The sequence below is a fragment of the Cyprinodon tularosa genome, unplaced genomic scaffold, assembly GCF_016077235.1.
Source record: "Cyprinodon tularosa strain WSP-4 unplaced genomic scaffold, ASM1607723v1 ctg12, whole genome shotgun sequence".
Taxonomy (NCBI): domain Eukaryota; kingdom Metazoa; phylum Chordata; class Actinopteri; order Cyprinodontiformes; family Cyprinodontidae; genus Cyprinodon; species Cyprinodon tularosa.
Genome location: NW_024038003.1, coordinates 1,697,914 through 1,723,239, shown reverse-complemented (window position 1 = coordinate 1,723,239; position 25,326 = coordinate 1,697,914). Strand labels below are relative to the sequence as shown.

The following is a 25,326-nucleotide window of genomic DNA, read 5'->3' as shown; positions in this document are numbered from 1 at the left end:
TTATATATTATAATAAACACATTATTTATTCAAGTCAATAAATAATGTGTTTTTTATCATCTAATCCCCAGACTAATTTCTAATCTAAAGACTAATTGTAAGTTTATACTCTATGATTGAAGAAGAAACATAGAGACCAAGAAGTGTAACATTCAGAGAAGATTTTAAGATTTTGAAGGTTAATTTACATGCATCAAGCTCTCATTTCTCACTGCTTTAGAGCAGCTTTTATTAATTTCTCATTTATTTCTGAGAACATTTCAAAGTGTTACCTGAATCCAGTTTATCAGACATATTTGCTACTCATATTAAAATTTTTAGAAGTTTTCTTCTATAACAGAACAGCAAACGAGAGGTAATAAATATTTTTGTACAATTAACATAAAAGGAGCTTTTTTAAAAGAAGCTCCTCTATACCTTTAAGGGAATTTCTCTGGATCCTAATCAGATATGAGTCTGGAATTTGACTAGGCCAATCCAAAACATTAGTTTTGGTTTTTCAGCCTCTTTGTGCACTTAAGTAGTTAGGCGTAATTGTTTCATGTTAGCACAGTAGGACATAAAACAACTAAATATGATTAAGTAAATGCCAAAACTAGTTGCATTATTTTTTTCAGCGTAGATGTTGTTCTTGGCCCTTTGCTTGCCTCCTGGATGAGTTGCTGTTGAAGTCTTGGAGTAGCTTGGTTGGCAGGCTACTACTTCAGTGTTCATCAGACTTTTTATTTTATTAATTTGTGGATAAGGGATCTACCTGTTGTTCAATTAAATCTCAAAACCTTAGGCCAGTAGAGGACAATGACTTTGTTTTTCTCCAAAACAGTTTCATCTTTGGGTTTTCTTTAGATTAGGTTCTGATGTGTTTTTTTTATTATCTTTTAGCCTACATCATGTTGCCAGACAGGTGCTTTAGAAGGGGTTTGTCAGTAACTGGTAATGTGAAACTGGATATAATTTTTTTTTTAAATGACATCAATTCTTGATTAATTTCTTTAGCAGGATAGTTTTATTTACAGTATTTATTTTTTTTAACCACCATTTTAAAATGACCTTTTATATGCTGCAGCCTTGTGTCGAAAAAAAAAATCTCTGCTGAACATTTTTTATGAATTTGTTCAAAAGTATTTGATAATTGTCTAAAAAAGCTTAACACTTGAGTATGGAGTTATTTATAGTAAAAAAAAGTAAAAAATGAAAATTAATAGATAGAAAACTTTCTATTAAAGAAAAGTAATGTAGATATAGTGAATAAATGGCATAACATAATAAATTCATAGCTGTCTTTCTGTCCCGCAGGATGAGTACCAGTTCTGCTATCAGGCTGCTCTTGAGTACCTGGGTAGCTTCGACCACTATGCAACATAAAAGAAATCAACACATCCTACTTTCTGCTTTGACGTCAACCTAACAGCAAACAAATTGAAGGAGGGAGAAACAGAGAGAGAGGTGGTCAGAAACAATACTCAACTTTTCTTGGAGGCAACATTTAAAGATTTAAGGACCAATTCTTCACCAACTACTGACAAAAGCAACAACAGTTCCTTAACAGCAGCCAAGCTCACCAGTGCATTCCCTGCTGGGCGCGGAGACTATCCATGTGTAATCCATATACTTACCTCAGTGTTCCAGTGTGAAGGACGTATAAATACATGTGTGTTGTGGTCAGCTATCTCAAGTATGAACCAGTGAAATACAAAAAGGTTTCTGAACAGGAGCTACGCTACTCTATGTGTGTAAAATACATAAAAGATTTAAGTGAAAACCATAAAAAACACAAAGAGCCTGGATATTTGCTGCACCCGAAATGGGCTTTTTATCCTCAACTTTATATCGATTAGTTTGATGTACTAAAAGGAGTTACAAGGTGAACGTTTCTTTGTGTCTATGAGTCTACTTCAAAGACGTCTACTGACCCGCTAGCCCTGAGGACCCAGGTGGACGCTCTTCACCAGATGCACAGTGCCAAGACTAAACCACGCCGCTCGAGCAACAACTGGGGCCTATAAGGAGGCATGACTCCAGTTTGTTTTCCAGCACGACAGACCAGTACGAGAAAAGTCCCTCCCCAGGTTTACAATACCTTGAGTCACAGCTGACCTTGGAGCCACATTGATTGGCCGCCACATCCGGAAGCTCACAGGGATCTGCTGCATTCTTCATCGACAAAAAAAGTCCTGCTTGCTGTTTGCTATCGTCCTTGTTCATCACCTCTCCTGGTTCCTCTTGAATGTCTCCCCACTTGTTCAGGAGTTGCTTATTGAAGGCAACGCTAACAGAAGAACTGAGCTCTATATGTTTCCGTTTGTTTCTTTTCTTTGTTCTCATATCTGCAGGTATTTGTTTTGGTGTTTTCCTTTGCCTTATGCAGACTCAAGTTTCCTCTCTTCAACATGCTGCTTGATGCTCATTCTTTGTTTACAAAGCGTTGCGTTGCAAAACATAACATCTTAAAGATAAGGATGGACATTGTGTCATTATCATCTTCCTACACTGACAGTTTCCTACTTGAATTGCAGTGAAATCCGTCTTATATTTTACCTGTTAAGTTTACTGCTAATGGAGTAATGAAGAAAATCCTAAAAATCAGAAAGCTTGAGGTAGAGAGCCTTGCTAAAGTATTTAAATATGTATATTCATTTGAACTGGTTTGCCTTTTGTCATGCTTCAACCATTCACATTTTTGGAATTTATTGCACATTTGTACAATGGAACAGCATAAATCAAGATAATATATATGAATATGTGAATACATTTATAATTGATGGGAGCTAAATATAACTTTATGACCCAGTTTTCAGGTAAAAAAAAAAAATCCTGAAACTTGAGCTTCATTTTCATTTGATTTTTTACCACTACTGCACCTGTTGTTGGTTCTTCCTCTTAAAATACATCAAAGGTTGTGATTGCAGGAAGACAAAATGTGGATAAAATACTTTAGCAAGGGGCTGTACATTTCCAATCCTTCATAGAAAGCCTTTTATATCATTTGTTTCATTTATCCATCTGTAGAAAAGCTAAAAACTTCACCTGTGGGTGTAAACTGCTCCGACTCGCGTGAAAATGTTAGTGTGCGTCTTTTACATAATTTGAACCGTATTCAAGCTCGACCCGATTCAGTGCTGAAAGAGCATATTAAAGTCTCGGTGGGAGACATATGGGCCAGTTCCACCACTTTTGTACATACAGCCTGCCACTAGAGTCCCACACTGTACCGTTCCTTACATCCTAGCACAGCGTATATAAAGTGGGACCGGATATGATGTACTTAGCGTCTTTAATAATAAGCCTTATTGTTCTCGCTCAATTTGTCGTATTTATTTCATATGTTTTTCAAAATATATATATTAATTCTATTTTGTTATTTTGTTGGGTTTTTTTAATTAAAATGTTTGTTTTTTGGCAAGTCAATGTTAAAGTATAAAGTTGCTTTTTTTCTTTGTTTTTCAATTTTTTTATGCTTTTTTTAATTATATGCTTTGTATTGAGGACGTATGCCCTCAGTGTTGGGTACTATTTGATACTAACTACTGATGTCTGATTAGTCATAGAGATGTACAATAGAGGCAGAGCTATTTACGGTTTACAGTGATGCCCCTTATGACCCCCCATCTCCCAAAGTCCAGCTATACATAGCTCCCGCAGCGGTGCGTTCAGGGCATCGCAAAAATCCGACATTTAGAGCAGACGTGATATGCTGTTGGTGTTTAGTTTGCTTGAAAGCACACAGTAGCAGGTGTATTTATGACAGGGAGGGGATATGAATCGTCTAGCTACACATTTTACACCAACAAACCCTCAGAGGTTATTGTTTAAATCTAAACTTATTCTCATATGAACTCTTATGTGTGGTCCTGGAGTCTTGACAATGTTTGAACATATATAAAAATATGTTACTCCTTCAATTTCTAATGATTATTGTGTCAAGAGAAATATATAAAACAGGCACACGTGAAATGTATAATGAACGTGTGGTGGGCCAGCTCTGATGATGCCATACCCCTCACTTATGTACTTGTACTTTCCTTTCAAACCATAGATGTAGATATTGTATCTTGAATTTGTATTAAAAGCAGATGGTTGGATATACGGCACTCTGTGCTGCTTGATTCCCATTGTCTTTCTGTGCTGTTCACTTTTCATCCACTAGATGGAGCCAAAGTCAGCTTAGAGTGGACTTAATAGACTTAATAAAAGCAGAATTTAATTTAGCTCGCAAAATAAAATATGTTTTTAAGCTGCTTATCACTTAAAAAGTGTTAAATAAGCTCTAGAACAGATTTGACCCTTTTTCTTATTTCCTTACTCATCAGATGACAGATTTCTTTTCGTGTCTAGAATGAAGATAGTGGAGATTCCTTAAGCGATTCTAGGGCTATGACAGGTTGTGTCATTTTGACTATGTTAAAAGGAGATAACTCAAATTACATGTAACTTCTTACTTATACCTTCTTATAACTTCTTTTAATTGTTTAAATTATTCTTTACAGTAATCATCATCATTTCTACATAATGACATTTGTGACCGACCTCTTATGGTTTATAAGCTGGTTTAAAAGGATTTCTAAAGGTTTAAGGAAACAACAGTTGTGCCTTTTTTAAGGGGGGGAAAGCTTGTTTACATTTTTATAAAGGCTTCAAAGTTTCTATACACTTATCTATATAATGGGGTGAAAAGAAGATAAAATAAATAAATATAATCTGCAAAAAAAAAACAGCACAAACAAAATTGTAACTCTTTATAATTTAAAAACAGGGTCTGGTTAAAATACTACAAAGAATCTGGTTTTATGTATTTATAATAAAGAGATCAAGTTTTTGGTATTAACAAAACTGTCATTTAGAAAGTTTTTATTTGGTGCAAGATTACTCCTCAAACAACTTATTTAGAAGTCCAAGAGATGAGACAGCATTCACCTATTGAAACACCACAGAAAAAACAACTGAGGAAATGTTTCAGTATTTCAGAAACCTACAAATAATAAGATCTAGTTACTTTCGGGCATGTTAAAGCAAACATTTGAATTGATATTTTCGGAGTTAAACCTTAAAAGATAAATGATGATGACCCTTGATGCTGAGGCCTGATAATAAAGTTATTTTCACCCAATCAGATCTTTCCCTTTCCTTCAGCTGGGCTAGAAACTGTCTTTCCAATTGTTGTTAAGTCACATAACACAGGAGGAATGCAAAGCAGCATAATCTACTTCGGTCAACTGCTTATAGGGACCTGACTTAAAACAAAATGTTTTGTTATTACTTTAATTTTGCTGAAAGCAAAATAATATTAAGTATAAAGTACAAATCTATCCATAGAGGCCTAAAGATATGGTATAAATGATTTAAAGAAAATCTGTCATTTAAAGTAAGTAAAATAAAACAACAGAAAGCTGCAGGCTTTTGGCCAACAGTGCACTGATAAATGCAAGAGGCTTTTAGTTTCCTTGTTTTTACTTTTGCATTTCAAAGTTGGAAGATAAATTTAATAAACATGAATAAAAGATAATGCTAATAAACAGTAGCCATAAACAGTGGAACTACAAGAGCAATTAAGCTATTTTTCATACTAGCAGGGTATGATTTCTATATTATACCACTTTCTTTAAAAAGTTGCTACAGGCCCCACACAGCAGACTATAGACAGCAGGAATGTTAATCTGTGCATCAGTGATAGCGAGGGTTATTTGTTATTATCTTCATAGGCTTGACACACCCCTGCCTGATCCAACCTGCTGCGTTAAATAATGAACCCAACTGAGCTCTGCGTGTGTTTTACTTTCTATAATCTACATGAGATGTAGGGGAAGGGTTGATCTCTTAACACAAACTATTGTGCCATGGCCATTCCCTGCTGGCAACAAAAGAATGTTTTTGTTTAGGTTTTTTGGTTTCTTTTTTTCCTGTTTGTTTTTATTAAATTTAGATCTGTTTTCCTCTAACAGTTCCTCAAGGTCTTTAAGAAAACGAGGTTTTAGGACTGGTCATTTCGAGGAAACAAGTAAAAAACTGAAACTAGACGAACAAGAATTTCTTTACTAGGTAGAGTCCCAGTATGGGTGCTGGGTTGCTGTGTTGAACTTTGGCCAGATAAGGTTGAAAAACCTCACTGTATAAATAATGCACGTCTGATTAACTCTATCATATAAACTGTTGTTTTGGATATGCGAGGTTGAACGGATTCTCTGTATTCTATCGCTGACGCTAAGAGAGGAAGACCTTTCTACCTCCTGCTGTTGAGAAGAATCTAGGAAAATGCAGGAAAGACTCCAGGTACAGTACCAGCATCTGCATAACATGTGTTTCTCTCCATGAATCACAGATAAGTATCTTAACATTGAAATCCTGCTGCACTTCATTCCTAACAGACAGTACGCTCTGTAGAAAGCTTTTTAGATACAAAATCATCGACAGCAACAATCGGTGTGTCTCGCAATAAAACAAGGTTTTGACGAAATATTGTTATCAGTGCATTAAAGTTTTAGTGTATGTGTTCAGAGTCTTGTGGTCTAGAATGAATTAAGACCCAGGCTGTTATGATGAGAACTCTGTTATTTTATGTTAAGTGTAAATGAACCAGGACTAGCAATTTGAAAATCATATCTGCTCTTTACTTCCACTAAGATATGCTACATGAACATTTCTTGTTGCTGTGAAAAAACATAATTCAAAGGTTCTCATATTGAGGCAAATTGGATCCCCTCCTGCTGAAAGGTCTGTAATGATTAATTAATTCATACAACTGGCTGTTAATATGAATTTCTCCATGTAAATCACCCAAACACTCATGCACAAGGTCCTTCATGTTAGATAATTTCTTGCTCTATGTCACCAGATTGAATGGATGTTGACATTCAATTTTGAAAAAGCTGGTCAAACACTCTTTCATCACAATGACAGTCTCAGTCAAATTTATATAATTTATCCTTAGATCTTTAACCTCAGTCAGTGTGGTTTATTTCATTTTTGTAGCACAATACAACAAAGTCAAAAAAATGTACAACTCAAATATTACAAAAATCAAAAGATCTTCAAAATATAAAAAGATATTGTAAAATATACCTGAAAAAATAAAGTGTGTATTTTTTTTATCCCTTTGAATTTGATACCTTTGAATCAGATATTGTAGATAAATAGCCTTCAAAATGATTCAAATAGTCAACAGAGACCATCTGTCTGGAATTTTATCTCTGCATAAACACAGTTGCCCTGAGAAGACCTTTTGGAGATTTGGAAGAGACTATCAGTAAATAAAAATCCTCACGAAGACCAAGAAAAACAGCAGGCAGGTCAGAGCTGTTCAAAGCTTGTAAATGAAATACACTTATAAGAGTAACACATAACTGTACGGCTACAAAAATATGATAGCTTAATTATTTCAGTAGACCAATAAAGTAATCAATAATTGGCAGTTAAACAGCCCCAAACACCAGATGTGATTTAGACGTTGGTTTTTAGGCTAAATCGAGCAGTCTGTCATAATCTTGTTTTAGTCCAAAAATCATTGTTTAAAATCGGGCTGTGTTTGGTCCATCTGATTTTGTCCCACTTTAGTCCAACGTTGAAAACACATTCCAAACCAGGTTTTCTAAAAATTACAACTTTTCAACTTCCACTTTTCAACAAAATGCACACGTTGTTTGGACGTAAATCATGTTCAATGTCTTTTCAAATGGAGCCTAGGTGGAAATTCAACTGAAGAAACTGATTGCTCTCTAACATCCACCTGCGACACAGCCAATCAGTCTTGGACCAAACCTCCATGAAAGCCAATCAGCATCCAAAGTTCATCTTAAAAGGCCTCCGATCTGCACTTGTCTGCTCCTGTGCGCAGGCTGTGGATGCGCTGTGTGACTTCATTCAGATGACAACGTTTCGACCCACCTCCAGCCCCTCCTCCACCATCGTAGCTAAAGCTTCATTAGAGTGTCATTCCACTCGAACTCTTACTGCGTTCCCTGTCTTATCTCAACCGGTCCGGCAGAAGACCGCAATGTTGAGCCTGGTTCTGACAGAGGTTTCTTCTCAACCGGGAGTTTTTCCTCTCCATTGTCGCTTCATGCTTGCTCATCATGGACAGGTTGTCTCAAGCTGTGTTATCCAAACTGGACATCCATCCTCCAGGTCCCTGAGTGAAGCTCTAGTATCAGCTCACGCAGTCCACTGGATCTCCCCATAAAGCTCAGCATACCATCTTGCTAACCAGCAGTCTACAGACTGAACTTCATCTATCTCCACTCCACCATCAGTTTCAGGCCTGGGGGGAAACAGCCCTATTCTTTGCCCCTGTTCATCCATATCTATCAAAATTAAGCGCTATGTTTCCTGCCGAGGTCTGAGCGCCAAAGACCAAGTAATTGTCTCAATTCATTTCTCCTAATTGTCTTTTCTCTTCTTGTGAGTTTTCGGAATGAACTTTTGCATGAAAGCTTAGCTGGGAGAACCTGCTAGTTAGCTTTTAGTCATTTACTCCACACACCTGGCAGTTATGGATGAGTGGCAAAAGAAAAATATTATTGACATAGTGTAAGTAATTTGCTACAACCCATTTGGACTCAGCCAACAAATGTAGCAGGCTGCTTTGGTCAGAGACGTCTTATATTGACGTTATAGACCAACATGCAAAAGTACACATCACCCTTTGTGAAATAATAAATAAATAAATAAAAAAGCTGCCTAATGTGGTGTCGAGATGTTTTTTTTCAGTCAGGTAAGGATAAATAGTTGGACTAAAAAGTGGTTTTAAACTTCCTTTTCATATTTTCATAATATTCCTGCAATGTCCGAGTGAAAATCAGTGGTAAAAATTAAAAACTTCTTTCTACTATCAATTATGTTTAGAAATACTAACAATCCCTATCCATATAGTCACATATATGGAAAATAAATAGAAAAAAGACAAAAAATATTTTTATCCTTTCAGAAATCAAAGCAGTTTTGACTGACTGTAAGTTACATCACAGGCTGACCCATTATTATTTATATTAATGTATCAGTCTGTGATGTAGCTTATTGTAGCTCAGGGTCAATCTACACTGTTCCAACAGGAACAAGCACAACATCCATGTTTTTTTTAAATAAAGACAAACTTTACTTTCCTGCAGCCTTTGCTAACAAATAGACACATATATTTAAACATCTACGCTGTGTAAATAAAAGGGATAGGCCTAGTGTACTTCTTTCAGTAATTCTTTCAGGTTTGAGTTTTGAGACGAACATATTTCAATTGTCATTACCTACTTTTATCGATAATCATTCTGCAAAAAATAATTATAGAAATCTATTAACATCAACATTTTATGAATTTTTATGTTATTATTAAGTAGTTATTTATCTGTGATTTCACTGAAGACTCCTAGATGACTTGCAGAGGTGCATAATTTTCTCTTTACCCTAAATATTTCAGATTTTACTTCTAAAAAGAACATGAATTCTGTATCTATCATCTTTAATGTTTGTATATTGATGTGCATAGTTAGTTTATGTTGTCAAGTAGTTGTTTATATATGAAATTTTTTTTATGTTAAATAAGTTTGAACTTTCCCCTTCAGAGTATTACTGATGCCACCGTCTGTTACCCTGACAACAGCCAGATGCATGTTTCACTCCGCCTAGCTGGGCGGAGCGAGACATGCATCTGGCTGTTGTCAGGTTAACCGTCTGTATTAGAGGGAAAAAATGGTGGGGGTGGCCAATGATTGGCTAAGGGTGGCCACCCTTGCATGGGTGTGAACAGACGCAGCGTAAATGGGAAAAGCTACATGTAAACCTTACAAAAACTGTTGAGTCACCGACTCTGTTTGTATGTGAGCTCTCGATCTTTCAGACTGATTCCTATCTGCGCAGGCAGGTTAAAAATACTAACATCTGCGTGACTGCCTGTCATGTGAACCCTCACCGATATCTCTGCATACCTTCTGTGAAGTCGCGTGTGAGACAAGCCCCGCCCACCTGCGCTGATTTACTCTAAAGCGGCCTGCTCTGATTGGTTTACTTTACAGAGTGCTTCCTTACCTGCATCCCGTGAACTACAGTAGGCTGTCTTTTCTATTGCTGCTTATTTCCAAGCGACTTTCAGGGGGAAAAACGAAACCCGAAAGACTCAAACACAGAGAGCCATCCTGGGTTGCACTGATAGATAACCCTCACTTATTGTTGACAGCTGTTAACACTGATTTCTGGGTTTAAATTTCGAGATTGGTTTTAATCATGACTCAGATAAACAGAAACCTCTCAGGGGACAATTCGTGAGTATTTCCCTATTTTTAATCAATCTAATTATAAATCAGTTTTTTTTTCTCCTCACTTTTTACTCGTTGTATTTGAACCGCTATGCTTTCCTTGGGCTTTTTGACTTTTATGAGATTTATCTTATATAGCTAATGATGCAACGAATATTGCATGGTGACCAGATTCTGTTGCTCGGTTTGCAAAGTGAAACCAACCTCTAGAGATCCTTGCTGTTGCCCAGAGACTGCAGAGGGACTGGCAACAACTCAGAGAGGCAGTTCTCTGCTAAACTTCTTATTTTTATTCCTTGTATGAGTTTTCTTACATAACCTCTGACTTTAGTGCATTTTACTGTGATTTTAAGGGATAAACTGACATATGACAATGGAAAGGAGGGAGGTTTATTTACATGTCTAAAATGTACAGTGTGCATCAGTGATGAATTACCCTTTATAACCAGACTAAGTTAAATTAGATTTCTAGGAAAAAACAGCTGCCTGTGTTTTGTTTGGTGTTTCTTTCTGTTTTAGTACTTCGCTCATTCATGTTTTTCAAGTAGCCAAGATGTATTAATCCATCCTTAATTCTATGGATTTTTTTTTCACGAGATTAGGACTTGAATTGACCAATGTAAACCATAAAACTGCTTTGTAATGCTAATCCATTTCATTTTGACTGTTTGGGCTGCTATCCAGCTGGAAGGTGGACCTCTGCATGATGCTGCCAATACTGAGTTTTTTAATGTGAATTGTTGTTTGTGTTGTTGTCTCTTTCTTTCACCTACTGCTAAAGGTGCATTGTAATAAAAAAAAAAACAAAAAAACAAGGACCTTGTTTTTTGGTTGAAAACTGATTTTAGTTATGTAAACCTGAAAAAAGGGTTGAATGTCCATCCATCCATCCATCCATCTTCTTCAGCTAATGCGGGGTTGGGTCGCAGGGGTAGCAGCTTCAGTAGGGAGGCCCAGACGCCCCTCTCCCCAGCCACTTGGGCCAGCTCCTCTAGGGGAACCCAAGAAGCTCCCAGGCCAGCTGAGAAACATAGTGTGTCCTGGGTCTCCCCCTCACCAGGGAGACATGCAGGAGGCATCCTAAACAGATGCCTGAGCCACCTCAACTGGCTCCTCTCGATGTGGAGGAGCAGTGGCTCTACTCTGAGTCCTCCCCGGATGACTGAGCTCCTCACCCTACTTCTAAGGGAGAGGCTAGGCATGCGGAGAAAACTCATTTAGGCCGCTTGTATCCGGGATCTCGTTCTTTCAGTCTGGACCCAAAGCTCATGACCATAGATGAGGGTAGGAATGTAGATCGACCGATAAATCAAGAGCTTTGCCTTTTGGCTCAGCTCTCTCTTCACCACAACAGACCGGTACAGTGCAGGCTTCACAGCAGATACCGCACTAATCCACCTGTCGATCTCCCGCTCCATTGTCCCCTCATTTGGGAACAAGACCCCAAGATACTTAAACTCCTCCACTGGGGGCAGTACATCCTCCCCAACTGGGAGAAGACACTCTACCCTTTTCTGGCTCAAGACCATGGTCTCGGATTTGGAGGCACTGATCCTAATCCCTGCCGCTACACACTCAGCTGCAAACCGCTCCAGTGAGTGCTGTAGATCACGTCCTGATGAAGCCAATAGAACCACATCATCTGCGAATACCAGAGAGATGCGATCCTAAGGTCACCAAAATGGATACCCTCAACACCTGGGCTGCGCCCAGAAATTCTGTCCATAAAAGTTATGAACAGAATCGTGACTCCTTGTCGGAGTCCAACCCTTACAGGAAACGAGTCCGACTTACTGCAGACAATTTGGACCAGGCTCTGACACCGATCAGGGGAATCACACCCCTAGTCTGCCAATCCAGGGGAAGTGCCCCTTATGTCCACGGAATGTTGCATTAGGTTGCATTAACCAACACAGCCCCACAACACCCAGAGTAATCAGGGCGAATCTAATCACCCCTGAGACCTTGCCACTGAGGAGCTTTTTAACCACCTCAGTGACCTCAGCACTAGAGATGGGAGAACCAGACCCAGAGCCCCCAGGCTCTGCTTCTCAATGGAAGATGTGTTAGTGAGATTAAGGAGGTCTTCAAAGTACTTCGCTCACCGACAGATGACGTCCCAAGTCAAGGTCACCAGCCCACCACTCCCACTATAAACAATGTTGGTACTACACTGCTCCCCCATCCTAAGAATCTGGATTATGGACCAGAATAGCTTCGAAGCCGTACAGAAGTCTTTCTCCATTGCCTCTCCGAACTCTTCCCACGCCCAAGTTTTTGCCTCAGTGATCAGTCGAGCCATCTGCCATTTTGACTGCCAGTACACATCAGCTGCTTCTGGGTCCCACTGGTCAATAAAGCCCAATAGGACTCCTTCTTCCACTTGACAGCTTCCCTCATCGTTGGTGTCCACTAGTGTGTTCGAGGGTTGCTGCTGCGACATGCACCGACAACCTTGCAGCCACAGCTCTGACTAGTTGCCTCAACAAGTTGGTTATAAAAACTGGTTGTTCCCTGATCTGACCGTGGCGGGCCCTGGGCTTGGCTGGACGCTGGGGGTCATCTGGACATGGTGCCCCTAAGTGTAAGATCATGTTGCACTAGCTGGTCTGCTCTATGCGTGGAAGGGAGTCCTTTGCTCTTTCGCATCTGCACCCCATCCATGGCCTTTTTTGCAGGGACTGGCTCTCCCTATATATCATGTGGGGGACTGGTTAATGGAGTTGGGGTTTGGGATTTGAGGTTTGTGGAGTAGTGGGGGGGGGGGGGCTGGGGGAATGTGGGTTGTGGTCTGCCCCTGGTGATTAGTGCCATGCTTCCTTGGCAGAGGGTGTAGAATAGGCTGGGAGAGGAACCCACAGAGGGTGTGTTCCCTCCTGAGAGTGAGTCTGGGGTGGGTTCCCTCCTGAGAGTGAGTCTGGGGTGATGTTTGGGCAAGAACTGAGCCCCGTTGTTGCCCTCCACCATTTGGTAACGCCCCGTCCCAGGCCCTCGTTTTGTCTGCCCCATTACTGGGTCTATGAGCCTCTTTCCCATAGGCAGATTGACCCCCAGACCCGGGAGGTGTATGTATGAGGACTGTAAGAATATGTTTAATGTCTACCCCTGTTTTCATCTCTATTGAGTGCTTGTAAATGTCCGAATGAGTTTAAGGGTGGGAATGTGTGAATTTGACTGGTTGAATGTGAATTTTCTTTGTCTGCTTGTCAGGTTGAGCTGTCTCATTTCTGGTGGCTGCTGACCAAACCTAGGCCCCCTGGCCTCTTTCACCCTTAAGGCTGATCTATACTTCGAAACTAGGTTGTCTGCGTAGGTGTCCAGTGAACAAAAAGACGTCCCCGCCCCCTCCGCAGACACTCTGCTGCAACTCTCCCAAATTGTAGGTCACTGCAGACAATGCCGCAGACATGAGGCCGGCTTGTTTTGTTTTTATGACCGCAATTGCGGAAAACAACTCGTGAAGTTGGACAAGCTAGAGGTGTGGGCGAGGTGTGAAAGAATGCTGGGACCCTTTTTTCACCTGGATCCCCACTTTTTTCGCTAAATACTAAGCTGCATCTCTATACCACCCTAAATAATATTGTCTAATTATCATAGGTTTTGCCTTCTACACACATGGCTATCTAAGAGATTTCTGCCGCTCTTGAAGCTTTTTTTAATGTTTACTTTGTTTGTATGTTGTCATAATTTTTCCCCCCGCTGTTCTGTTCTCTGTTTTCTGTCCCTCTTGTCTCATACAGGTATGGAAGCAGACTTCTACAGTACTAGTTTCAGACTACTACATTTACTGCATATCTTCTGTGTTGTCTATTTTTTCTGTTTGTTTTTTTTATTTCCTCTCTTTTCATGCACTCTCCTGTCTCTCTTTCTCTCTTCTCTTAGTTTATATCCCCTCCTTTTTCTCTCCTCCCTTTCCGTCTCCGTGTTTATCGAATTTAATTTTACTCCCAAAATATACAAGTACCAAGCAGAACATTATGGCAACAGTCATAATGTTCTGCTTGTAAAAGCAAAGCTTTTGGGCTATCATCTAGCTCTGGGGCATCTTTTCCCAGAGCTATATGGGCAAAGCAGGACACCTAAAAACAAACAAACAAACAAAAAAACTGAAAATTCAGCTAACTATTGTGTTTGTATTGTGAAATGCAGGGAAAACATCTTTTGAAGCTGGCTTTTATGTCAGAGGCTCATCGTTCCTTTAATGCTCTTTTTCAACAATACAAGTTGATGCTAAAGAGATGTTGGTAATCCAAATAATATTGTACATTATGTATAATAACAGTAAAACCTTTTATTTCTTCTACAAGTTTCAAGTTGGTCTATAGTTTGTATACCAGTGATCAGGAATTGTAACTGCCATGCGGTTTCCTAATAGTTACCGAGCGTAGTATTTGCTTCTTTCAGCAACCATGAAGGTTGGAGGTTTGAAACTTGGACTGTTACTGACCCTGAAACGAAAAAGCCTTTGTAGCTGAAAGATAGACTAAACTGCTTTACAAAAATGAACACTCTTCTACCTGTTTACAATTTTAACAAGGTGTTTGTGAACAAAGAACCAATTCTCCTTTCTGAGACAGAGCAGCAAAGCTGAAGGTAATGAAATGGTATTTACTGTCAGCACACTGGAACCACTTTAATCTATGCTGATGCCTGTAAAAATGGCTACACATTGTGTTCCCATCAGTGATTTCATCTCTTTACCTTGTTTCATATCGATCTGTATTGTGTGAGGCTCATTCAGAAAGCTGGATCATCCCTTTGACATTTTTTTCTCCTGTACTAGAAGCGTGGATTCTTTAACCCCTCTTGTCAAGAGAAGAGACAACTGTAAGAAAGCAAGCCGGAGCTTGAGTTTAGGAAATTTTGAATCTGAAGCCAGGCAGCTAAATCAAAGCTTTGGAATAAGCTTAAGGTATTGTACACAGCCCATTGAACACCACAAAGACAGAAAATAAAAAGAGAGAGGACAAATTATTGTAAGGTTTTGATGCTGTACTTCCAAATTAAACTAAATTCTTTATTACTTCAGGAATCACATCATGGCTGAAGATTATATTGGCAGATCTGACAGGCTCCTCATCTCTCATGTAAGCCTCTCTAAACAAGATCCATAACTTTTTTTATTCACTCAGTATGTTGAAGCATTTTCTTTGCAAAAGGAAGCAATTATTCAAACTGATTGCATGACCGTTTAAAGCTATAAAGAGCTATTGCCCAGATATTTTGGTCTAGTTGGGATTTACGATACTAGAAGCTTTTTAAATACCTGTTTAAGCATTTATGTTATAGAAAAATGTAAAGATTTTATTTTCTAAACTTACTAGTACTTCACAAACAAGTTGGGATGCACCAAAATGAAAAAAAAAAATGTCTGAAATTTAGGACACCAAGGCTGAAAACCAAAACGCCAAAGAAAGTTATTATGTTAAATGTTAAAAGCATTTTTTGGCTACAGTTTGTATTAATCTATTAAAAAAAACTCAGGTCTTATTTTTAAGCTTGACGCATTTCAATAAATTATAAACCATTCAATAACAAAGGTACATAAATATTTATTTTTGTCATACCCTTACCCTTTTCTGTGCAGACACTGACTTGAACTTAAAATGGAAGACAGATTAAAATCATATTATTATTATAATAGATTCAGAATTTAAAAATTAGTACTACAACCAGTATACCCTCAGCAATGGGTTTCTTTGACCACTCCTCCAAAAGGGCCACATTTGTAGATGGCACAACTAACAGTTGTCCTGTGAAAGTATTCTCACACGTATGCTGTGAATCTCTACAGCTCCTCCAGAGTTACCTTGGACTAAAATGCCCTAGTTCCAAACATGGCCAGGTGTTTAAATGATAAATCTTCACGTTGTTCATCTTTAATAATCACAAACACAGAAACACACTTGGACAAAAACCCCAATTTCAGCAAATGGACAGTCAAAATCATATTTTAGCCTAAATGAAAAGCTGTTATCCAACCTTAATAGGGCTGTAGATGTAAAAAGACCTGCAGGCCTTTAATTCTGCATCCAAGCCAAGTTCGTATTTATAACACTCTGGTTTGCTAGCCCTGATTCAGTTCAGATTAATACATTTTTTTTCCAATATGCCCTGATGGAGAACATCATGTTATTTTGTAACTGCATATATATATATATATATATATATATATATATATATATATATGTGTGGCATCTGAAGTTGACATTATTTCCAAGGCTCCTTCCCATTCAAAAACTATTTTATGAACAGTAAATTTATTTTAATGTTCTTTTTTCTGAAAACTTGAACAAAAATCTAGTAAAAAAGCTGTTTGTTTTGGGGCTTCCTATTATATAAACATTTTCAGACTATAAAACACGTCACAAAATGAGGTTTAATGTGGAATTTGAAAAATTGAATTTCATCACTTGATGTAAAATAAGAAAACCGAATGAAAATATGATACAAAATATTAAAACATATAAATGCTGGACTTTAAACTTCAATTCAAGTTTTCGTTATAGAAAAATTAAAGTATATAATGACACTGGAAGAAAATAGAAGATTACCCAGTAGGAGTGCAGCCCAGATTATTTGGGTACTTTTTTTTTAAGCAATGTTAAAATGTGTATGTATCCAGTATTTAACATTAAGTAATTTACCTCTGACCAGCTCCACTTTAGTTTATTATAAATGAGACCCTTTGTGTACATCAGGTTACAATACTGGAAGGTAGCCGGTATCTCTGTGTGAACAATAAAACAATAAAGCACTATCCAGGCTAGATATCTACACTACCTGATATCTAAAATCAGTTAGTGACCCTTCAGGTGGTGGTAGAGATCTTAGATACGTGGGATGTTTGCTTGACCTATATCAAGATCTAAGAACCATACTGTAACTAGTGTTTCTGCTTCCTCTTCAATTCAGTTCTAGTAAAGAACCCATTTTATGTGTTGAACAGCCTTTAAACAATGTAACTAACATGCACAAATCTCAGCTGTGTTTTCTTTCCCCCTTAGAGCTTTATAAAGTACAATAAAACCTTCCACAAGCTGTTTCCAGAGATCCCTAAGGAGGAAAATCTGACACATGGTGAGTGGTCACACCATCAGAGTTTGTTACTTTTTTACTGAGACTGATTATGGAAATCACCTCACAATCTGGATTTTTCTTCCAGTTATCTCTGCTGTCTTAATTTCCCAATCATTAGCCTCTTAATTAGTTCGATTGGCAAATCCTCCACAGAGGATGCAGAGCTGAAACACTTTGTGTGGATAAATGCTTTAGCAGAGGTGCTAATGTTGCCCCGGTGACTCTTTATGCTTGTGTTGTTGCAGCATTCACCTGTGCCTTGCAGAGAGAAGTTCTGTATCATGGAAAACTCTATGTGTCGGACAACAATCTGTGTTTCTATTCGTCTGTATTGCTTAAAGAAACCAAGGTAACTTATTTAATGCATTTTTGATCAAATATATGTGATATATACATGATAAAAAAATCATTTTGATCTCATTTAGAAAAGAAAAAGCATCAAAGAGCAAAACATCTTTGTGTACAGAAACTTAAATAAATTTCGGTGATGTAATTTACTAATTAAAATCCTTTATACGGAGAATACTATCATAAGTAACTAATGTTCTTAGACCTCTATTTATGTTCATAGTGCATCAGACTAACCAAAAAGACATTCATTTTTAATATAGTAATGTGGGTCAGCTTATGATTAGTTTTTGCTTAATCTACCTTTAACCTAAAAAAAAAAAAACATCTTAAAAAATGTTGATTTGATAAAAACCCTCACTGTTAGGAGGGATTTTTTTTTTTTTTGAAATGAAGTCAAGTTAAAAGATTGAAAACAGATAAAGTTTGGTGCAGTGATAAAGGTTTTTACCATTGCATATTTCAGCTGTTTTCCCATATCTATTGTCACTCTACCATTATTCAAATTTTCTAACTATCTGAACAGTAGGTTACAAAGGAACCCAGTCCAACATCCACTACTCTATAGCAAAACATCCTGCAGGACAATGCTTATCCATCAGTTTGCATTCTAAAGCTTCAATAAATGCCCATTTATGCAGCAGAGCAAAGAGAAATATAATTAGGTCCCATGGGTTTTTCAACTGGCTTAGTAAGTTTACCTCAAATATGATTTAAGATTCTTCGACTTGACCATAAGACCATAACAAAGACAAAAAAACAACAACAATTGAAACAAAGAGCAAAGCATAATGGGCTACACTTTTCCACAGGGGTTTAAAAGGAACTATTGATAAACAATAAAACCATTCCTTCTGAGAGGCTCAACTGAGTATTGTAGGAAATGGCTTTTTCACTTACAGCCTGGATGGTCTGGATACTTTCTTCCCTTGATAAAAGGAGCCATCACTTATAAAACTGCTTTTTATATTGGCTTAGTTTACCTTTGTGAGGTTTAGCTTGCTCGATCAGCTCATGTATGACTCAAATGCAGTATGGCATCCAGAATTGACCTGCTCTGTCCTATTCCAGGTGGTGATTGCTATTTCAAGAATAGAGAAGATAAAGAAACATAACCCAACTCTGTCTGTGCTATCTGTACAAACATCCAGTGGAGAGAAGGTCAGGCTCTGCACACACATTCAGAACCACATTGTTTAGTTTTCTATTCAGAGAACTTTGAGCCCTGCAGTGCTTTGTGTATGAGAAAAATATAAAGTCATCCCAGAAGAAACATCTAATGGTAATGAGTTAAACAGAGTATAGAACTTTAGTGCTTTAATAGTTAGGATGAAAGCCACTTATTATGAGTCTAGTACCTGTTTGAGTTGCTTTTATTTCATTTTATTGCAGTTTGGAATTTTAATGTAGATATAAAATAATGTATGTTTGTGGGAGCGTTGGTGGTGGCGGTGCACATTTTTATCTAACGTCAATCTACCAAGGTTAGAAATTCATTTCTGTATCAAGAGGAGTAATTAACACCAGACTCTATTGTTTTAGCTCTAACTAAACAAATCAATTAAAGATAAAAAAGTAAAAATTATATTTAACTTTGCAGAGAAAACTCATCCACCAACTTTAGTCCCAATGAACTCTTTCTCTCTGTCTTTAAGTATTTCTTTGCGTCACTGAGGAACTATAGTCTCTGTTATGGACTCCTCCAAAGCCTCTGCTGTCAGGTAAACTAAATGTCCTCCCAGTTCATGAGCACATCGATTCGTCACATCGTTTTTAAAAACTTTTTTTTTTTTTTTTTGCATTAGGAGGAGAGTCCAAAGGAGGAGAGACCTTACCTGTCCTCTCTAGAGTTAGAAGCTGAGCATGACGTGGTGAGTCTACAGCCCAGGAAACTTTAGGCTGTATAAATCAAGAAGGAACACAGAATGATTCTCAGCCTTCCCGTATGCTCGTCTACAGGCTTCCAGCTTCTCTAGTTTAGAGGACGGTTCTGACCACGTTGATCTTAACACCAGCGTCGCTCAGAAAGAGGATGAAGGTACCGATGCAAACGACTCATGGAGCTCGACACAAGATAGCAGCTTCATAAACGAAAATAGTGAAGGTGACTAAATGAGAGTAAATGACTGATCAAACTTTCTGTTTCAGCCTTGGTGACTCTATTTCCTCCTCTGCTCCTTTGTCATGTGGTGTTTCCCAGGGCTCGGTCCTGGGTCCTATCTTGTTCTCTCTCTATTTGCTCCCATATTTAAATTGCATGGGATTGTTTTACCATTACTATGCAGATGACAGTCAAATTTATGTCCCTCTTAAAAAGAAAGTTTCCCCACTTTAAGACACAACGGCCTGGATGTCTCTGAAGTTTTGTAAATTTAATGAAAGAAATACTGAAGTGATGGTTTTTGGTGACACCACTGGAATAAATCTGGGCTCTTTGGCCCAACATATAAAACCAGTCATCACTAACCTGGGGGTAAAACTGGAAGCTGATCTGAAGTTTGATAGCCAGATCAGGACAGTTGTTGGATCAAGTTTTAATCATTTGGGGCAGCTGGCCAAAATAAAGCCAATTCTTTCAAGGCAACAGTTTGAAATGGTTTGTTACCACTCAGCTGAGTTATTGCAATGCCCTCTATGTGGGGGTTAGTGCCTCCTCCATCTAACCGTCTCCAGATGATTCAAAATGCTGCAGCACACCTTTTAACTGGCACACTTGGGTATGAGCGCATCTCCCTCTTTTTACCCTCAGTCCACTGGCTGCCCATACATTTTAGAATTCATTTAAAATTATTTTATTTGCTTTTAAATCCCGCAATGGGCTTGCGTCACTGTGCCCCTTATAGACCTAGTCGCTCTCCGGGTTCGGCTGGTCAGCTGCTCTTCAGAGAGCCTAAAACTAAGCGGATGCTCAGAGGGGACCACATTTTCGCTGTTGCAGCTTTAAAGCTCTAGAATGACCTGCCTCAGCACATCAGACTGTCTCCTCTGACAGTTCTTAAATCTCCGGTCAAAAACCACCTTTTCTCTTTGGCTTTAACACCTAGCAAGATAGTGGGCATTATTTTATTTTTATTTTCTTAGTTTTCACTCTTTTTTTTAATCTTTTATTCCTTTTATCTTTTACCCAATTTTATTGATTTTGTGAATGTTATTTTCACCCATGTTTTAGCTCTTTAGTTTTTATCTGTACTGTTTTATGTTTTATTTATTTGTTTTTTCTGTGCAGCACTTTGGTCAGCTGTTGTTGTTCTTAAGTGCTTAACAAATAAAATTGGAATGGATTTGAGCTAGTCTGTTATAGGGGCATTGTCACATTTTATGCCATGTTGTAATCATTATAAAATAAGGTTATTTACACCAATTGTCCATCCTGATGGTGCTAAGATCATCCTTTTTGAGCCTAAATAGAATTTCACCAAGGGTGATGAGCAGACATGAACGGATTTGTGCGGAAGTACCGCACAACTAACAGAAAACCAGATGGGGGCAAATGATGCAGCTGCTCAATAGAACCCCACCGTCCTGCTCTACTGAATTACCTGTCTGTCTCTGTCTTTCTACTGCGATCTTCAGTGACCATTTATATTGTTTTCTGCTATTTGTATCTTATCCCTTTTGGAATCAAATATTTATGTGTGGTTTAATGCTGGATCATGGGCTTTACTTCTTTATTTACACAACTTCACTGTCAGGTGCAGACTTGTTAGCCCCATTACTGCCTAAAGAGTAAGCAACTGGTTTATAAATGTGAAGTCTCGCAATGACACTGTGTGCCTTTATATTTTTTTTTATTATCATTATTATTTATGGTTTCATTCTGTTTGGCAGCTGGGTCATGGATGTGTTGGTTCCTTGAAAAAGTGGGGCCATTATTGTTCTCCAGAGAAATCCTGAGTCTCCGAGTTGTCGTCTACATCTTCCTGTTCCTGTGAGTAATACTACAGAGGTCTGCTACAGTTCTGACCACTACACAGGGGAATCGTCTGAGTAAAAGATACTCAAATTGAAGATTTTACTCTCTCTAGAGAGTAAAATATGCTCTTTTGTAGGGCTGGGCTTTTCAAGAGTAAACTTTCTTTAGTTTAATTAAAAATCACATACTTTAACCCTCCCTACATCACTGATTAACTGACATATTTACATTCCAACCCTAAGGCACAAATTCATCTTCTCCAGTAAGTAGCTGCCTAAAAGGCTTGTCAAACATTTTTATTTGCTTTCAGTTTCTCTATAGAACAGAAACAATTTATTACTTAGAATCAGGTCACATGTTGTTCCCCTCATTACTTTAGTTTAATTAGAAAGATTAGAGAGATTGTTTTTTCAAAGAACATCACAAACAAAGGCCAGGACATCCTTGTAAGAGAGATACCAAATCTCAATGGATTTATTTTCTGCTAAAATAAAATAATGTAAAAGAAATAGGACTTTGACTGAATACCTTAACAGATTTTTGCCAGTTCTAGTTGCGATGTTAATATTTCCCTCTGCTAACGTGCAATCTGTTTTTCTCTAAAAATCCACGTACACAACCCTGTTCCCGCAACCGAGAGAGAATGCCTATAAAATACGGCCATTTCTTATACACTCTGTTTGAAAGTTGCTTGCGTTGTAAAAACGTTTTTTGCATCGCTCATACTTGTCAATCTTTTGGAAAGATTACTTTCCAAAAGATTTGTATTTTTTCCACTATGTCAGACTCGCCACGGGTAAGTCAAAATGGGGACGAACACAAAGGACGGCCTTAAGTAAATATATCACCAGAATGATTGACAGTTAGGAGGACCACTTATTTAGATAATCCACTGTATCATTAATCTAATTTGAACATAATAAGAATAACCACAGGAAATAAAATAAATACTTTAGAAACACCCACATTATGGTTTGATTTGAGAGGGCAAGGCATTTGTTAAGGGGGCATTGCCTGCTTTTGCCCCAATGTATCCCATTTGTCCAATTTTTTTGTTTTCGTTTTTCAAATTTTCATGTGATGGACTGATTTTCAAAGCCTTCAATATTTAAATGTTTCAGTATTCTCTCTGACCTGTCTGCAGGGTCCCCTCTCATGATGCTGCTTTTAATTTTTTCTTCTTTACCAAGTTTCTCTTCGAAACCTGGGCCTTTGACTGTTCTAGTTAAACAGTTCAACTGAAACATCATTAGTTCAACTTTTTCATTTTCTTTAGTGCAACTGTTTTTAATATTCTTTTTTGTTTCTTCATTTTTTATTTTATTTTAAATTTTTCCTACTTGCTTTGATTCTGTTTTATTTTCCTATATTTTAATCATATAAAGCACTTTGCATTGTCTTTGTACTGAATTGTGCTATACAAATAAATTTGCCTTGCCTTGCCTCTTAAAAAAAAGAAAACGTGTTTCTAGGACAGCTGCATTTATATATCAGGACTCTAATAATTAGGTAATTGAGGGGGGCTGTAAACTTTCATGTAGGTGTATCAGAATAAAGTAATTGCATACATTTTGAAGTGTTTCCCCTTTTCTGCTACTTCACTGTTGCCATACTATATTTTAATGTAGAAACAAACATTTTCATAAAATACTTGATAATGAGTCGGTTTAACCTGGAAACCAAACGGTTTGCATGTCGCATGTCAACATTCTCCAACTCCTTCAGATTTTTTTTTACCTACTGAACTTTTATTACGTAGACAGGCTTCATGTTATGCAGAAGCAGACATTATGAGCACTTAGCTGAGGAAGCTCAGATCTTCTGTAAAAGGAAAAACCTTACATAAAATAGAGAGTATTCTGTTAGACTGCTCTCTATTTTCTTCTCTGTAAAGAAGAAAAAAAAAAGTTTTGCTTTATGTTAGATGTATTTTTGAATTCAGAAACAAGCCTAGACACCTCAGCTGGTATGTTGAATTACTGGATCAGCTTAGAGCGCCGAAGCGAGGAAGAAACCCTGTGATGATGATATATAACAAGATTTTTTTTACTCGTGCTCTACTTAGATAGAAGTGATACCTTAGTGTCGGTAAAATCAGCATGATTCTCTCAGGCATTTCACCCTGCTTGTAAAATTATATCTCTGAGTGCAGCTTGCAGAATCCGAGGCATGCATTCATGATATGCTCTGTTCTTTTTCCAGAATGCTGCTGCTGCTCTTGGTATCTGGCTACATCGGGCTGAGGATCACGGCTCTGGAAAAGCAGCTTAGCTCTCTGGGAGCCCTGACCTCGCAATACACAGAGTGAGTACAGCCACCCGAACACAAGAAGGAGGTTAGGGAGAAAAAAGTGAGTTGGCTCAAACCGGTTTTTAAACAATTAGCACCTGCTGATCACAATAAGATATGGGGGAAGTAGCCTTACTGGTTGACGGCAAACGTTAAAAGTTAGTGCATTCCAGACAATCACACCTACCAGGGTGTAATGTGGGTACTGGTACAGTAAGCTGAAACAACAAAATGGAAACTATTAAATCCCAACAGTTAATCTGGTGTCAGACCTTGCACTTTTCTCTTTTAAGTTGAGCATTTACACCTGCAGATTTAAAAGAAGTGTAAGATGGGAAAATTCAGTTTTTTTTGTTTTTGTCTGCAACCATATATCATAAAATGTATTTTAACAATGTTTGCATTTAATATTTTCCAAGTAAAAGATTACCCCTTTTTTTTTTCCCCACCAGGTACCAGGAGACATAACCACCTCATCTAGCAGCATCTCAATAAGGAACCTTGTGAATTTTGTACGAAACTCCTTTTTATGTGGAAAATATTTTTATTCAGTATTGCATACAGATACTTTCACAACAGAAGGTAAACTAGTGTTTAATTCGGATGTTTTACAGCTAAGGATAATGACACTTCCGGGTTGTTTGAACCGGGTTTAGACCTGGACTACCAGTATCAAGGTGTAACAAGACTTTCTACTACCAAGTAAATCCTGTGAAAGACCTCCTATGTTTTAACCCAATACTGTATGAATTATGTAAATGGAACAAATGTATGTTTTTATTGTAAAATAGATGTTAAATTAAGTTGATTAATTTTAATATAGCCAAAACAGATGCAATTTTAGTGTGCATATTTCATCCATAATATATATTGAATCTGCCTCAGTTGACATTAAAGCCTAACTAGACAACTTTATTTATTTATTTTCCAAATGTTTTTATTGAAAAGTCAGAGGTAGAACAAAATAAATCGTCATTGTGGTTACAAAAGACTTTCTGTTTTTCAAACTTCCACCAAGCCCCCCCCCCCCCCCCCCCCCCCCCCCCCCCCACCCCCCCCCACCCCGACGTGAGCCAAAAATAATTACAACTGTGATTGTAAATAAAATAAAAAAACACTGTACCAACAGTAAATTTCAGTTTTTGTTTGTTAAATGTAGGTAGGCATCAGAATAAACAAATTAGAACAGTAGGTAAATAGCTCAATCTGCATTTTAAAGGTCTTCGTCGCCAACAAGGTATGCCTTTGTGTATGGTCAACTTTTTAATTAAAACCATAGGGGTGGGAGTTCTTGGAGGCCACTAAAGTATGATAATAACATATTGAAATTTGTCTGAGCACCTTATAGCAAAACTGATTTTTTTTCCAAGTGCAGAAAAACTAGACGGCTTTAATGTAAACTAAGGAATGACACTGAGACAGCAGATAAAGCCTTCCTGGTTGCAGGAACTAAAGGCACTT

General features: G+C 37.8%; 2 protein-coding genes across 13 annotated transcripts in view; both read left to right on the top strand.

The window, feature by feature from the left end:
* LOC119773645 (receptor-type tyrosine-protein phosphatase S-like) overlaps positions 1–4,091 on the top strand; it is a 116,735-nt gene extending 112,644 nt beyond the window's left edge. For all 12 annotated transcript variants that reach the window (XM_038270802.1, XM_038270749.1, XM_038270773.1 and 9 more), the window contains one exon: positions 1,297–4,091. In XM_038270802.1, coding sequence (XP_038126730.1) covers positions 1,297–1,365 — 69 coding nt within the window. In that variant the 3' untranslated portion in view covers positions 1,366–4,091. The remainder of the gene's footprint in view (positions 1–1,296) is intronic.
* Positions 4,092–10,006: 5,915 nt separating this feature from the next.
* On the top strand, positions 10,007–24,780 carry LOC119773636 (GRAM domain-containing protein 2A-like). The gene is made up of 12 exons (XM_038270697.1): positions 10,007–10,241; positions 15,019–15,147; positions 15,265–15,322; positions 17,243–17,315; positions 17,561–17,664; positions 18,735–18,824; positions 19,319–19,384; positions 19,469–19,534; positions 19,623–19,767; positions 21,492–21,591; positions 23,779–23,880; positions 24,318–24,780. Exons 1-12 carry the CDS (start codon positions 10,204–10,206, stop codon positions 24,331–24,333), a joined length of 987 nt encoding a protein of 328 aa, XP_038126625.1. The 5' UTR covers positions 10,007–10,203; the 3' UTR covers positions 24,334–24,780.
* The last annotated feature ends 546 nt before the right edge of the window (positions 24,781–25,326 follow it).

What these genes read in the sequence shown, in the direction of transcription:
- LOC119773636 (XM_038270697.1), top strand. Translation starts at nt 10,204, where the DNA reads ATGACTCAGATAAACAGAAACCTCTCAGGGGACAATTC. An exon ending in ACAGGCTCCTCATCTCTCAT is followed by an intron (nt 15,323 to 17,242) that starts GTAAGCCTCTCT and finishes TTTCCCCCTTAG; the next exon opens with AGCTTTATAAAGTACAATAA. An exon ending in TAGAAGCTGAGCATGACGTG is followed by an intron (nt 19,535 to 19,622) that starts GTGAGTCTACAG and finishes GCTCGTCTACAG; the next exon opens with GCTTCCAGCTTCTCTAGTTT.